Here is a 16,391-nt window from a genome sequence, read left to right on the forward strand (position 1 = left end):
TCACAAGATTTAGCCAATGATGGGTCCAAACAGATTAATGATTTAGAAAAAGAAAAAGATAAACAAGCACAGAGTCATTTTTTCATGTCTGATGACGTTGATGTGAGAGGTGCGTAGCAGACAGACAGACAGACAGACAGACAGACAGACAGACAGACAGACAGACAGAGCAGAGACACAATTCTCTTACCTCACTGGATAGAATGCTGCCGTTGGATATGATGTCAGGTTGCTGGTCACTGTATCCGGTCACTATAGCACCACAGGGGTTGTGATCGGTGTCGTTGTTGCGGGCGGGACTGTGGGGATTCAGGAACATCAGATCTGTTTTCGCCGACTCCGGGGTCAGACACACTTGGTAGCAGTAGGAGTTCTGGTTCTGATGGTGATGCGAGCCGAAGCCTCCTCCCACGCCGCCGACACAAGACTCTTCCACGGGCACCTGCCCGACCGGGCCGACTCCTGACGTCACGTTGGTGCTCTGGACTAACATGATGTCAGATTTGCTCAGCTTCTTCTGCTTTCGACCTCGAACTTGCCGACTGCAGCACGGGGCGCAGCACATGCAACATTCCCCAGCCAGCAGGCAGGTGTGCAGGTTCAACTTCTTGTCCTTTTGGCAGCGGACGGCCAGCACGATCATGGCCAGCAGGAATATGAAGGAGACGGAGCCCAGGGCTATTATGAGAATCAGTGTGAGATCAAGGGAGGTCTCTTTAGCCCTAGAGGCCGTGCCTCTTTCCCCGCTGCGGCCTTCGACCACGCTGTCCACTATTATTACACTCACACTGGCAGACGAGGAAAGCGGGGGCTGCCCGTGATCCCTCACCTCTATCAGCAGGTCATAGAAGCCCTGGGGGTCACGCTTCGGGGAGACCCTGCGGGCCGTCCTCAGCTCCCCGGTCCTCCAGTCCATGCGAAACATCCCCATCTCGTTCCCCCGCAGGATGCTGTACGACAGTCGCGCGTTCTCGCCGTCGTCTGAATCCATGGCGACGACACGCGTCACCAGGTACCCGGGCTCAGCGGTGCGAGGCAGGTGCTCCCTGGCGGTGCCGTTTTTACCGACAGGGGCGATGATGGCCGGAGCGTTGTCGTTCTGGTCGACGATGATCACGTTCACGGTGCTGTTGGAGAAGAGCTCGACGGCTCCGGAGTCTTTCGCCTGCACCATGAAGCTGAACTCTTTGAGTTGCTCATAATCAAAAGAGCGCAGAGCGTAAAGGTACCCGGTGTCCTGGTTGATGGACACGTAGGTGTCCACCGACATGCCCTGGATGTCACACTCCAATATGGAGTAGGTGATGACAGCGTTCTGTCCCACATCGGGATCCAGTGCACTCACAGCATGAATGAACGCACCTGGGACATTATTCTCAGTCACATAAACATCATAGACCACCTGCGTAAAACGGGGTGCGTTGTCGTTCTCGTCAGAAACGTGGACTTTGATGGATTTGCTCGCGGCCAAAGACGGCTGACCCTTATCCTTTGCGACCACTGTGATGGTGTAGGACTCCGTGCTCTCCCGGTCCAGGGGTCCGTCCGTCACGATGGTGTAGTAGTTCTTAAACGACGACTTGAGCTTGAACGGAACGTCTCCCACGATCTCGCAGCTCATCTGTCCACTCTCGCCGGAGTCGCGGTCCGAGACGCTGAACAGCGCGATGACGGTCCCGGGCGCGTCCTGCTCACTCACGGACTCCGTCACGGTGCTGAACCCGATCTCGGGCGTGTTGTCGTTCACGTCCACGAGCTTGACGAGGACCTTGCAGTGAGCCGGGACCGCGTTCGCACCTAGATCCTTCGCCTGGACGTAGATCTGGTGCGTGCTGCTCTCCTCGTAGTCCACCTCACCCGCCACCTCGATCCGACCCGTCCGGGCGTCGATGCTGAACAAGTCTTTTATCCGGGCGGCGTTGTGGCTGCTGAAGGAGTAAACTATCTCCCCGTTCTGACCCTCGTCCACATCGGTGGCGTTCAGCTGGATCACCTGCGTGCCCACCGGCGTGTTTTCCCGCAAACTAACATCATACACCGACTGATCGAAAGAGGGGGCGTTGTCATTCGAGTCCAGAACTTTAACAACCAGAAGAGCGGTACCGGTTCGCTGGGGGATGCCTCCGTCCACCGCCGTCAGGACGTACCGGTGCACCGCCTGCTGCTCCCGGTCCAAAGGCTTCTCCAAAACGAGCTCGGCGAACTTATTCCCATCGCCCTGCGTCTGTACGTCCAGGTAAAAGTTGTTGTTGTTCGTGATCGCGTACGTGCCGAGCGCGTTGGTGCCCACGTCCGGGTCGAACGCGTTCTCCACGGGGAAGCGCGTCCCAGGGATGGCGCTCTCGGAAATCTCCACATAAATGTCCGTCTCTGGGAAACTGGGGGGGTTGTCGTTGATATCCAACACCTCGATCTCCACGCGAAAGAGCTCCAGCGGGTTCTCCAGAAACACCTCGAGGTGCAACAAACACGGGATGGTTTGCCTGCAGATCTCCTCCCGGTCGATCTTCTCCTTCACCAGGAGCGCGCCGTTCTCCAAGTTCACCTCCAGGTACGGCGTGCGGGAACTAGGCACGGTCTGGAAGCGACGAGCGGAAAGTTTGGTGATGTCAAGCCCCAAATCCTCCGCGATATTCCCAACCACCGAGCCGGGCTCCTGCTCCTCCGGCACGGTGTAGTGGAGCTGAGCAACAGCCCCGTCAAGGATGGAGACAAGAAGGATCACAAACCAAATCATTGTGTTCCTCCTTTTAAGTGCACTTCAATAAAAAGAACAGACGAATCAAAGGACCACTTTTTCCCCTGAATGACAAAAATGTGTTGTCCCTTTTCTGTCCGAAAAACGAGAGCGGGTGGTGGGAATTCTCTCCTCGGGTCATTGTTTGGTTTCAGCCGTGAGAAGCATTTGATCCTCCGTTTGAATCAATTCTGCTTCGGTTTGGGAGTTTTCTGGCTTCATCGCGGGCTGAAACCCTGATACCGAACTCTTCCCAGCAAACAGCAAGTCCTCCACCTCTAAAAGAAAGGCAAAAAAAAGCAACAAAAAAAAACAAGATGGAATGGAAAAAAAAAAATCCAAGTAATTCCAAAGGCGCACAGCAGTTCAAGCGTCTTGTTTTTTTTAAGAGTCAATTTTCACATCACAGGCTGTCTACTTTGTGCGAGCGCTTAAGGCGGATGATGCTCTCAGCTGCTCTGCTTCTGTGAGGCGAGTGTGTGCGGCGGGGTTTGGTTTTTGCGCACAGCTCTTTTCCCCACCAGCCAATGGAGGGCTCAAATACAGACTGTAATGTCACCTGATTGGGGCTGAGAGACGCCAGCCAGGGCTTCACATCGGACCCACAAGTGCTCTCTTCACTCTCCTCCCTCCTCCTCCTCCCTCCTTCTCCCTTCTTCTTCTCCTCCGGGCGCAGGCACAGCTGAAATGAAATGTTTTACAAATCCAGTGCATTAAGGAAGCCAGTGTAATGTTGCAGGATACGTTTAAACCATAACATTTCAATACACTTGTATAGATTGAGGCAGTTATTATTATTTTTATTGTGTAACCTGTTTGGGTCTCAGCGATGAAAGAGAGCTTGGACATAGAAAATATAAACACATATTTTAACACCTCGAATGTGTTTCTTTGATGAGTGAACATTTAAAGAAAATACATATATGACAAGTCACTTGAAGTATTTGTTAAGCTTCTGATTTGTGCGTGTGCGTGTAAAAGCAACAGTGGGTTGAATGAGAAAAACTTTAAAATAATTATTGTATTATTTAAAAATATATATTATTGAATTCGTTTGCTTTCAATTGACACACGTTGTTAATCCACATTTTTTATTTAATTGAATAATCTGTTTCCCTAAGCTTCTGCAATACAACACTCCTTGGCTGATGAAGCTTCATGAAGCATCACATTTACTTCCATTATTGTATCTACTGTATAATGTTTTGCTTTGAACAGCTTTTCTATTTTAAAACGAATCTTCAAAAGAAGCGTTATTAGTTACTAGTTGCACAAAGCGCCCTCTAGTGGGTTGTGAAATTTCGAACACATTTCAACACCATTGCGTTTGTTTGACGGGTCAACATTCTTTTTAAATAGTGTAATTCTCTAAAAGCATAATGTTGCGTGACTTATTTTTAATCTTTTTAATAGTCCTTTCATTTAGTGTGTGTAAAAGCGACAGTGATTAAAAATCATCTTTGACTGCAGTCAAACCTATCAATTATTATTATTGTTAAAATGTTCATTTAGCTTTTTGATTTCATATTTTACAATTACGGAACAAAAAGAAGATGCAATGCTCCTAAAGTACAAAAACATTGATCCAACTTTTAAACATTTATCATTTGTCAAAAATGTTTATTTTAATGATCTGTTTTCCTTAGCCCCCTCCAATAAAAAAAAACCCCTTAATGTCAATATGTAAATTGGTTGATGAAGCTTCATAAAGCATCACAATTACTTTGATTATTTTATCTATTGTATAATATTTTCATTTTCGTTAAAAAACACTATTGGTTTATAGTTGCATAAAGCGCCCTCTAGTGGGTTTTGAAATTTGGAACGCAAGTCCATCAATCATTAAAAATACATGTATATACTACTTTATATATATTTATATACAATAAATACTTGTATAAATGTTTAACAACATATTTAATCGCCAGAACAAAAACATAAGCAAACAATCATTGGGTCACCGACAGTAGTTGTACACATCACTGAGTTTATTATTTTTGTGTAATGAAGCATGCGAGTAACTGAAAGCCTTCAGCTTTAAAAAAGTGCCGTTTCTCTAACGAACCCTTGCATACCTCGGCTGTGTCACCTCTTGCTATTAACACAAAAGATATAAAAAACTCAGCAGGGGGTCGACTGCCTGCCTACTTTCTTCTTCTGTGGTTCCTTTTTTTGTAAAGGAAAATGACGCAAAGTAGAGTAATACGACTTGATTAGCATTATATGAATCTCTAATTATGGATGGAATAGACAGAGCGCAACTGTGAGAGACGCCAAACGTGAAGAGATGTAAGTATTGTGCAGAGGATTAAACAGTGATTCTGCATCCAGTCATATAAGTCATGTATAAACAAAGAGCAGACGTTCGAAGAATTTGCAGCCTTGTCTGAGCAGGAGCTGTGTGACTGAATCGAGATGACACTGGCGTAGCAATTCCCCCCCCCCCCCCCCCCCCCCCCCCACAACCAACCCACCCCAACACCCCTCTCTCTCTCTCTCTCTCTCTCTCTCTCTCTCTCTCTCTCTCTCTCCCTTTGCCTGTCAAATGTTAAGGAGAACAACGTCTCCCCCTGGCGGTGGAACCTTGCTTACTTTAAAAAATGAAAGGAAACATGCAATTGAGTGGATCCTAAATTATGTCTACATTTTATTTCAATTTAATAAAAACAATATAAATACACATTATCAGTTCAAATTTAAGATATTCTTTACTTGTACTTTCTAATGTAATTCAATTTTAGTTTAATTTTACATATTCAGAACGGTATGATTGATTGATTGATTGACTGACTGGCCGCCAATCACATGTGAATGGTTGTCAGGCCATCTTGAAGTGTAGTTACTTAATGGGGTCATGAGTTCATCCATTTGCTTCTACTTAAACGCAAATGGGGTCACTACTTTGGGGCGAAGACACTCTGTTGCCTTAAGCGGAAATGGAACCTATAACCTTCCAGCTGTGACGTTGAATCACTAAAAACAAAAAAAATAAATTAATAAATATTAAAATAAAATAAAAAGAAAAGAACGGAACACTAACAGGATGGAAAATCTTGTTTCCATTAACTTTCTTTGTAAATAAATTGTGCGTTACTTTATGTAAAAAGGCTGAATATGAACTGAAATGTAACCACTTAAAAAACAAAAACTTCACATCTGAAGTTAAAAACACTTTTGCAAAGAAGTGAAAATGATGACGGTTTGTGGTTCAGCACCATGGACAGCTCTAACTATGTCTCTCTCAAACCAGAGCAACATTTTTAATCATTTCATCGTTACTTAATATGGTCTAAAGTGAGAAGTACGTAGACATAAAAAAAAGCAGTTGAATAAAGATAAAAAATATAAATGTAGAGGTCCTTTATGAACTACGATAAACTCAAACAGTAAAAATCAAAGCAAAAAGTAACATCAATTCCATCTATATTTTTAATTCTCTTTAAAACTAACTACAAACAGCAGTTTCTTAGCAAACAATTATCAATATGATAAATCAAAATGTGACTTACTCTTGGTTTGATATTGCGATGAAGATGTTTAGTGGTGTTGAGGAAGAAGTGAGGAAGATTAGGAAGGACAGGAATTGACATGAGTTTGCTGTGGCAAGTTGTTTGTTTTTGAGTTTGGTTTTTCCCATGTATTGGATTTAACTATACTGTGCAGCACAATGGGATAATATATGCATGTTTGTGTGTCTATATGTGTGTCCTGTGATTGGCTTGTCATGTCACTTTTAGCCCCGGATAGCTGGGACAAGCTCCAGCCTTGCTTAATAATGCGTGATATTAGTTCCCGACATCATAACACCCTATGTGTTTATGGTTAAAAAAAATGCTTTATCTGAAATAAAGACTTTAGACCAATTTTTTATTGTCATTGCACAGAAAACACAGCAGTGAAACTGGCAACAAAAATTGTGTTGCTTGGCAACCGTACAAAAAACACAGCAGAGTGAATGTATATATCAAAAGTATACATTTAAAAGTTATAAATAAGATTTAGTTTGACATTGACATCACTGAATAAATAAATTGTGTGAAAACTCCTTCATATTTGGAGGACCCCTCCTTTATTTATTTATTTTTCCTTTAGTGCCATAAATTACACAACAAAAACATTAGTAGCAAAAACATCGGACACACATTCATAATTTAGAGGCACCAAAATGACAAATGGGGCATGATTTTTGACAAATGACATCATAACCGGCTTTAATTTGAGGGGCCAACAGACAAAGACCAGTGTGCAGCTGAGAACTCCGAAATGCCATTAAAAATTCATACGAACAAAAAGCAATTAAGATATCATTAAGGGGGCTGGAGCTCAAAGAATATACCTCAAGCTATTACACCGTACTTCCACAAGCCTGGCCATTGTTTAAAAAGGCACTTTACAAATGGCAGAGAACCAAGTTATTGCTTTACACGAGCAGTCGGTGAAGGGGAGTTTGTTATATATAACTAAGGTTTAGCCAGGGGGAAATAACGCCTCCCTCTTGTCCATTGACTTGGCGTTGAACGGTCAGGAACGCAGGTGAACCAAAGATAGGTTTAATATTTATTTATTTGTAATACTTTGGTGTAGCCATCATAGGCAACATTGTTTAAAACCAAACTAGTTCCTTCATGAGAAATGTATGCTGTGAATAACTACCTTAGCTTTGAAAGTGCTATATTGCACAGGATCACGTACAATATAAATGGCTCAGCCCTCAGCCCAAAGTGACTGTGTGTGTGATCAGTGTCTGGCCTAGACAGCTGCAGGGTGACTCTCTGCCCTGATGGCCATTACTCAGTCTGATGGATGGAGGGATGGCAGAGGGAGAAAAAATCTGAGGGGTCGGTAAGAGGAAGAAGTATGGGGATAAATGGTGAGGAAACGCCAGGGAACAGCGGTCTGGATGAAGGAACAGGAACCTCAGGAGGCTGAAGTGTCAAAGCAATATATGAAGGAGGAAAGATGGTGGGGGGATTCGTGATGAGGCACTGACAGGAGTAAATGATCCTCACAAGTGAAGAGGAACAATGGAGTGAGGAGGAAGAGGTAGAACTAATTATTTTCTCTCAGACGTTTATGACAAATACAATGTAGCAAAAAAACAAACGAGCAAAAGGCACGATTGATTCTGATGTCGGGTGTTTTTAACATCATGTTATTTGGACTGTTGAACAATCATGATTTGTTCGTCAAGGATAAGATGTTCTTGGATAACTGTAGCATATTTGTTGAAGCTTCGTGAAGCAGTGTTATGTAGTTAAGAGGTCAGTAGGTGGCGCCATCTGTTTAAAAATGAATGAAAATGTAATTAGAATAGTTGTTAAAAACAAAGAAAAATAGAGCAGAGACATCTAGTGGACTCTGAAAATAATGACATTGCTTCACCTTGACACATTTGCGTTCAGGCCACCGGGTCATCTTGACCCTTAGATAACACTAGGGTTAGGACTTTATACTTTGCATGATTTAAAATAATACACAATAAAAATGGTATATATTGAAGCAGTGCGGGTAGAGGCAAAAAAACAGTGGACTTTTCTGAAGCCTCTAACTTATAATAATATTAATATTCGAGTTAAATCAACAAAAGCAAAGGATAAGATGAAGAATGAACACAGATAATACCAAACCTACAGCAAAAATGAAGAGTAAAACTAAGTAAAATAAGATAAGAAACTTTGTACCTCTACATCGAATTGATCTTTTTTTTTAATTTCCTTCATTAAACAGTACCTAGAGATGAAGTTATCATCAGTGATAGGCTGATGAAGCTTCATGAAACAGTGTCATGTTGTTTAGAGGTCAGTAGGTGGCGCCATCAGTTTAAAAATGATGTTTCTTTAGAACATTTGTTCAAAACAAAGGAAAATAGTGCCGAGACCGCCATCTAGTGGACTCTGAAAACAATGACACTGCTTCATGAAGCTTCATCAGACCATCACTAGCGTTTATGGTGAGTTTCCAAGAAGTAGGAACGCTTCAGGTAGTGGTGAGGTAAATGTAGCTTCAGAAAGCAGTGCCCACTAGATTGCACATAAAAATGGCTTTGAACTCAATTAACACTTCACTTTATTTTAAACTGAGGGTCCTACTACTGAGTGCTCAAAAAGTGGGACACTGCATCATGAAGCTTCACCAGCTCAACTCTAACTGGTAGCACCTTTTGTGGGCGGCAGGGATGGGAATGTAGGTTTCCGTTCCCTTTTTTTTTTTTAAATAATGGCCTCTTGACAATTTGTTCATTCACCCTCAAATATTTCCTCTCGCCTTTGTCCATATACTGCGCTCAGCAGTGCACAGAAGCCACATAGCAGTTATCACCATAGCAACATCATGGAATACACATGCAGCATTTTTTGCTTGCTTCGATCATTTTTGGATTTTATTCGTGTTTTTTTTTTTTGCAACCCTACTTCCAATAGCAACAATGTCTGCTCATCAGAATTTTTTTTGCCAAATTCCAGCTACAATGATTGTGTCACAGACAGGTTTGACCCCTTTTTTGCGGTTTTACACAGTGAAAACATGGCATCGGTTCAGAATCTATGATTATGAAACCATGAAGCAAGATATTCACACACTAAACACAATTATATTTACATACAAGTTATTTAATACTACTATAACACATGATTTAAAATGTAACTAAAGTGTTCATTTAAGGGTCTCTTAAATTTAAATATTTACTTGAGAACGCTTTGTTTTTCTGGAGATTAAATCTTTTTTATGCCACGGGACATCAATCTTGGGAGTCTCCACCTCCATGGGACACGTTTTATAAACAAAGCGGGGTGTGATTACAGCTGGCTGGAGGAGTAAAGCTTATTATTCCACAACAGAATCCACTCTCGTAACCTCTCGTTCGCCTAGATTTCAGACGGGGGAGAACTTTATAAAGAAATAACTTTTAACATTTGAAACGTGTGAGTGAGTCAGGAGAGCTGGGTTTTCACATTGTTTGCTTTAAAGGTTACCAGATTGAGCAAAATGATCTGAAAGATACATTTATCATATTGCATTTACCAAATTTATACCGTTTTTTTTTTTACAGGATTGACAATACAATACATTACAATACATTGACAATTGTATGTGTTGTTGTGGAACACAGTAAATAATAGAATAAATAACAGAAATATGAATAAAATAAGAAGAATGAAATACAATAAAAATAAACAACCTCTACATTAAAGATGGCATTTAAAAATAAAATAAGTGAAGAGTCCTGACGTCTCTTTTTGAAGAACCAGCGTTTACATCATGGAATTGATGTCTTTTCAGTCACAGTAACAGTGATGCGTTGGTGGGCAAGTCAGCAAATAAAAGTAAGCTTTATCCATCCTCGTCGACCTTGTCATGAAACTTGTTTAAATGATTATAAAAAATAATCCTTGATGCTTCTTCGAGTGTGTCGGCTTCATGCTGCCGTAGCTTCACCTGCTGCTCTTTGTTTTGATGATGCAAGCGTTTGTGCGCGACTGGTGGCTGGTCTTGCCCGAGTTTTCCCATGTTAGATTAAGACTTGTTTACCAGAAATGTGGCAAAGATGAAAGGAACAAGTGAAACGTTCAAAGACATGAAAAGCATTTATCAGGAAAAATACACTACTTTCAGATCACGTTCTTCCAAAATAAGAACAATGCATTAAGTATCGTTCAATAAGCTTATATAATAACATATTTATGAGCACATTATTGCGTTGCTAACGGGCCTCCTTCACCTGAAACCGGTGACGCTGAGACTAAATAGGCAAAGCAGCAAACATTGACTTCAAGGCTATGCAGGGAAAGGCCAGATTTATTTCTCCTAAGAGTTAATAATCCCGATAAAAACCCTTCACTTTAGCCTAATCAGATGGAAATGTAAATGTAGAACTGTTGATTAGTGCAGCTTTAAATTTGCATTACAATGGACTCATAATTCTGATGCATGTCTTGCAAAATGAATTTAAACTCTACATAAAATCAGATGCGAAAGTCAGACAAAAGAGCAGACACACACACCCACACACACACAAACACACTCAGAATAATTTATCAGGCAGTTCCATGGCTGTAGCTGGAAACACTGTCTTTGAACATGCCTTTAAAAAACAAATACCGTTAAATGATATATAACCAGCTCTAGCTTTGTGTTCCAAATGTATATATATATATATATATATATATATATATATATATATATATGTATATATATATATATATATATATATATATATATATATACTGTATATATACTTCACTTGGATACTTTATTAAGAGCTTATCAAGGATAAGGGTAGTTATTCTTGGCAACATCTGTCAACAGATTTAAGAATCTCTAGACTATCCCTGGCTAAAAGAAGGAGATGCAAATAAACCATTCCAAAGGCGACCAGGATCCTAACAAATTGCCCGAACAACCTTTTAATGCGGTGGCTCTACTCCGAGTCGCCAGCGGGTGTCTGAACTCCTCACTAAATTTGGCTGCTTGTATCCTGGATCTAATTATTTTTTGGTCGCGACATACTTTTCACGAGGGTTGGCACATAAGTAAATGCTTAACAGGGAGTCTAAAATAAAGAATAATCTGCTGTAGGGTTTTCATATTCCACTTTAAAAACACCCCAAAAGGCAAAATGTATCCGCTTTAGCGCGCCACTTGGCTTTGACGCACTCAGCTGGGGATCTGTTTGCTTATGCAGTGATTGCTTTCTTGTCTGCCGTCTTCGCGAGCCGCTTCTCGGCTTCTTGCACAAAATGACTTTCACTGCGACTCCCCAGACAGAAGACCAATCTATGTGTTCATATTCTTCTTAGCGCAAACTGATAGGCCGTTTTTTTTTTTTCTAATGCACTGACCTTTCCCTGGAGTTTAGGTGAGAGCTGCCTTTCATATTCCTCCCACTCTCATATTCTCCTGGTCCTGCCTTTTTCTTTTTTTTTTCTTCTAAATGAACACTTTTTCTTTGAGGGACTTAAATAAACACAGTGAATATCAAAGCAGGTTTACTGTACAAAGTGCAGTTGCTTATATTGATCCCTTTAGAGTGCGAGAAGTCAAGGGAAGCTCCTCCTTGGGGCGTTCGGGATTCATCCTTTTTGAATTGTACAAAATGATCTTCACGAGAAACTGCGTACAATAGGAATCTTAACAACTGCTTAAAAAAAACGGTCGTACCTTAGAGCAGGGGTCCCAAATTCTTTCTGTACCTCGGACCAGTTAAATGTCGGGATAAGATTCAAAGACTGACTTTCAGATAGAAAAAAAAAATACATTGGCATAACATGCCAAACAATTAATGAAGTGCATGAAAAAATGTCTCACGCTGAATTATAAGCAAGCGTTCTTATTGTGTATTTGCATCTGTGAATATTTGATTGTATGCTGACGATGGTGTTCTGTCTGTGAGACTTTGTGCCATTGTGTGATCATGCATGTGTTAAAGCGTTATTTCATTTTTACAGTTTTTTTTTTTTTCAACAAATGTCTCACAGAAAACTGTGAGAGGAAAAGAGTGGAACAAACATATCTTTTCACTGTGACAATTTAAGAATCCATGGGGTAACGACTATATCACTAACGCAGAAGTACGGAAGGTTAAATGTGTGTTTTTGTTATTCAAATATGGATTATTTCAGTGCCAAACTGTTTTGTGGTTCCTTTGGGCGTTTTATTTTTGTCCGCAACTTTTTCGAGTTGGTGACATTGGATTGGTTCTGAAAGTCTGCGCCGTATGTAAAGCATCGAATCCCCAAACCTCATAATCACCGAGGTACAGCTTGTTCCTCCGAATTTAAGTCTTTGAAAGTCTTGACAGTCAGTTTGGGAATGTTGTGTGTCAATGAAGCGAGGACGTTTACTTGTTGATGTTATGTCTAATTAGCTCTACACGGCTCCCCCAAGACGCCGAGCGAGACTCTGAAGGTTTTGTTGCGGGTTCAGTGGTGTTTCAGGCAAAATCTCTCAAGTCTTCGTCATATAATCCGCTCTTCAATGTCTCTTTTGCTGAAAAGGTTGTGATTGTTTACACGGTTGAGCTATTTATCTACGCAGGGATTTAGCATTGTTTACTTGAGGCGTGACAGATTCATTGGGAGGTTTGTACATTTTTTAATTCCACATTTTGTAAATAAACTATTTTAAAGCAGCTCTGGGTAGTTTGGGTACAATAATATTTTTGTACTAAAATATTTCCATAAAACTTGTGATGACACATCAGCTTAAAACTAGTTGAATGACTCATATACAGTGACTTGAGGTGTTTTGTGGGATTTTTATTTTTACAGTAAACGTTCTTGGGGATGGTGTGAACATGCTACATATCACGCTGGTTCGACTTCACTCGACTTCTAAACGCCTAGAATCGCTTTAAAGTTTATTTCGTAGAAACCTATGTATTCAACTGTGAGTCTGATGTACATTTCTCGAACAGGCTAAAAGGCCTGGTGTGATGTAATACATTTCAGTTAAAGAACTAACAACTGATTCGGTAGAAATACATTGTTAAGGCTGGCAGGTTAGTAACGTGTTAACAACGGTATTAATATCAAAGGTTAGTATGAATAAATAACTACTTGCAAAAATGATCACATCATCTAAATGGAACACAAAAAACACATTTTGGGTTCTATGGTAGTCTCAAAGAATCCTCCGAGTTATTTTGCTGACATTTTTTTAAATTTAATTAGTATTAAGTATAGTATAAGTTTGAACTCATAATAATTTGTTGTTATTTATTTTATTTGTTTAAAATTTTTAAGGGGGGCAGTGGTTTGTGCAATTGCGTCTTTGGCCATAAGGCCCTATCCAAATCGGAATGAAACAATGCCAGTAATAAATGCTGAATTATTTCCGATTCTGATATCGGGATGAATTCATATTTACAAAATGAATAAGAGTGAACTATGGATAATAACAAAGACTATGTAAAGTTTAGAATAAATGAATTATAATTATTTTGAAGCCTTGATTTTTAATTTTAACAAGATAAATAAGACGATTAAATGTAAAATACTGAAGCAACCTATCAGCTTTCACCAAGGATTTCCTTGTAGAGATGCATCATGGGAGTTCACTGTTTTGTTGCCTCTAAAATTAGTTTTGTAGTTTTTTGGAATGTTCAATCAATAAAAAGTCCATTTTAAAACCGAGTGAATAAATGAGAAGAAGCGTTTTATTTCTTGACTGAAGCTTGAAACTGTGTAATTATTGATATAATTCATACATAATGATCTAATATCCAATTATTTACTTAATCCAAATAATATTTAAACAGATGTAAAGTCAATGTAAATCTAGTTTGCATACATTGACAGAAAATATGAATGCATTATAATCAGATATTTATTAAAAAAACAATAATAATCAGATATTTATATATAAATGAGCTTTCCTAGTTAAATTGACTAGTTACCCAATATTTTCTGACGATATAAAAAAATAATTTGGTGTGCTATTGCTAACACACTTTGATTGTTGCTTTTATTAGCAATACTTAAAATTGTACTTTAATCAATTTAATATTGTTATGAGCCACTCCAATAAGAAAGATCATCTGCAGTCGTCAATTAACCTCTTTTAGTGTATTTCGGGATTGAAGATGGATTGAAGATGTTGGGATTCTTTTAAATGCCATTGTTTCATAGACTGAATCAGAGATGAATGTCTGTCACACACTTAACTTTTTAATACAGATTTGAGTGTTTAAATCTCCAAGAAATAAAACGATTTATCGAGAGTAACAGCAGTAAATAAAACAAAGCTAAAACGCAGCTGGTGGATCGCAACTTGTTCTCTTCCGACCCAGAAGACTGCCATCAATCGGATGTCGTGTCTCCTAATTTCATCAACTTAGCAGAATCCAGATTGATATTGGAGTGGCAATAGATGGAGTCTCTTCACAATCTTAAATCTTCAGGCAAAAGTTATTTAAATTGGATTTGTCCAAGACACAGAAGAAGATACTGCGACGCAGTGGATTGAGTGGGATGAGTGGAAAAAAACATGCTGGTGGGGTCTTTCTTTAGGCCTGAATACCAAATGACATTCTTTCATATTTCACTGAAATAAACGAAAGTACTGAACAACCAAAAGATCACATGAAAAGGTTAATGAAGGACACCAGTTCTTATTACCACACATCCAAGATAAGGACTTCCGTTCGTCTGTGTGTGTGTGTGAGTGCATGTGAGTCCACCGGATCTTAATGTTGTCTTATAATCCCAGCCCCAACTAATGTGTTGATTTAAGTGTCACTTAAACTTACTTGGAAATATCAGTATGTGTCTGATTTACACTAGAAAATGTGCATAAGCCCCACCCACTGAAAACACTTCTGGATTTTAAAATTTGCTTACCATCAATCCTGAAAGTCTCCAACTCCAAGGGACTCATTGTATAAACAAAGTGGGGCGTGATTACAGCTGACTGGAGGTGGAGTGAAGCCCATTTCTTTTACGGCATAATCAATTTTGTTTCTATTATTAAGACCTTTACTGAAGCAGACCTATGTTGCTGTCTTTCAACCGGTATTCCAACGTTTTTTTTCCTTTACCTTATGATGGTATAATTTCACAACATGTTGCGTCCCGTGTGCTTCTCCCACCACAGTAACAATCAACAAGGGCATGATCTATCAACTGTCAGCCTTGCTGTGAAGTTTTAATTAATTACACGAAGGGAGACAAGGTCAACCTCCGCACCGCAGTGGTCCGCTGGCCTCGCCTCCCTTCAGGCGATCAATAGGGTTTCACACGTGCCTGCAGAAGGCTACACTCAAAGAGTTATCAAGGAAGTGAGCCTGTACTTACGGTGCAACCACCTGCTTTGTCAACGTGAATGGGTGTCTGAGTGCTTTAAGTTAACTGTAGTGAAGTGGTAAATGGCGCTGAATAAAGCTATTGAACAGTTAAATAAATCAGCATATATATATAAAGATAGTTTGAAAAATATATGATTCAGGTGAATAAGTCACTTTGATCCTGGAAGTATAATAATAACAATTAAAGCGGAAACATTGTGGCAGTGTTTATTCAAAACTGTAGCTCCTTTGTTTATTGTGGAGGTTGAGTTTGTATAAACCCTTCAAACAAGTAGTCATTTGTCACTGCTCAAATACATGTAACTGATGTTTACAGTATCCATTGTGTTGTCTCTGGGTCAAGGTGAACCTAAATACATTTTCCCAATGCATTTAAACATGCCATTGTGGAGCCTCTGCTCAAAAAAACAGGCTTAGACCCAACTGACCTCAGTAATTTCAGACCTATTTCTAAGCTCCCTTTCTTGTCCAAGATCTTGGAGAAGGTGGTGTCCGTGCAGCTGTCTTTGTTCTTGGATCAGAGCGACATCCATGAGAAGTTTCAGTCTGGCTTCCGTAAACATCACTCTACGGAGACAGCTTTATTGAAAGTGTCCAGTGACATCATGATGTCGGCTGACTCTGGTAAATTCACTGTTCTGGTTCTCTTGGATCTGTCGTCAGCCTTTGACACAGTTGATCACCAGATCCTGCTGAGAAGACTAAGGGATGAAGTGGGACTGTCTGGGTCTGTGTTAGAATGGTTCTCATCTTACCTTTCTGGGCGCAGTTTTAGTGTATCTGCCAATCAAATGAGGTCTGAATCGGCAGATCTGTTGTGTGGAGTCCCTCAAGGTTCTGTTCTGGGTCCTTTAT

General features: G+C 40.3%; 1 protein-coding gene across 3 annotated transcripts in view; it reads right to left on the bottom strand.

The window, feature by feature from the left end:
* The window catches only part of LOC148089167 (protocadherin-10-like), a 28,463-nt gene extending 25,099 nt beyond the window's left edge, over positions 1–3,364 (bottom strand). For all 3 annotated transcript variants that reach the window (XM_087803864.1, XM_087803855.1, XM_087803846.1), the window contains exon 1: positions 191–3,364. In XM_087803864.1, the coding sequence (XP_087659990.1) occupies positions 191–2,737 (2,547 nt within the window). In that variant the 5' untranslated portion in view covers positions 2,738–3,364. The remainder of the gene's footprint in view (positions 1–190) is intronic.
* Positions 3,365–16,391: the final 13,027 nt, after the last annotated feature.

This window comes from Callionymus lyra, chromosome 1 (assembly GCF_982586985.1).
Source record: "Callionymus lyra chromosome 1, fCalLyr1.hap1.1, whole genome shotgun sequence".
Taxonomy (NCBI): domain Eukaryota; kingdom Metazoa; phylum Chordata; class Actinopteri; order Syngnathiformes; family Callionymidae; genus Callionymus; species Callionymus lyra.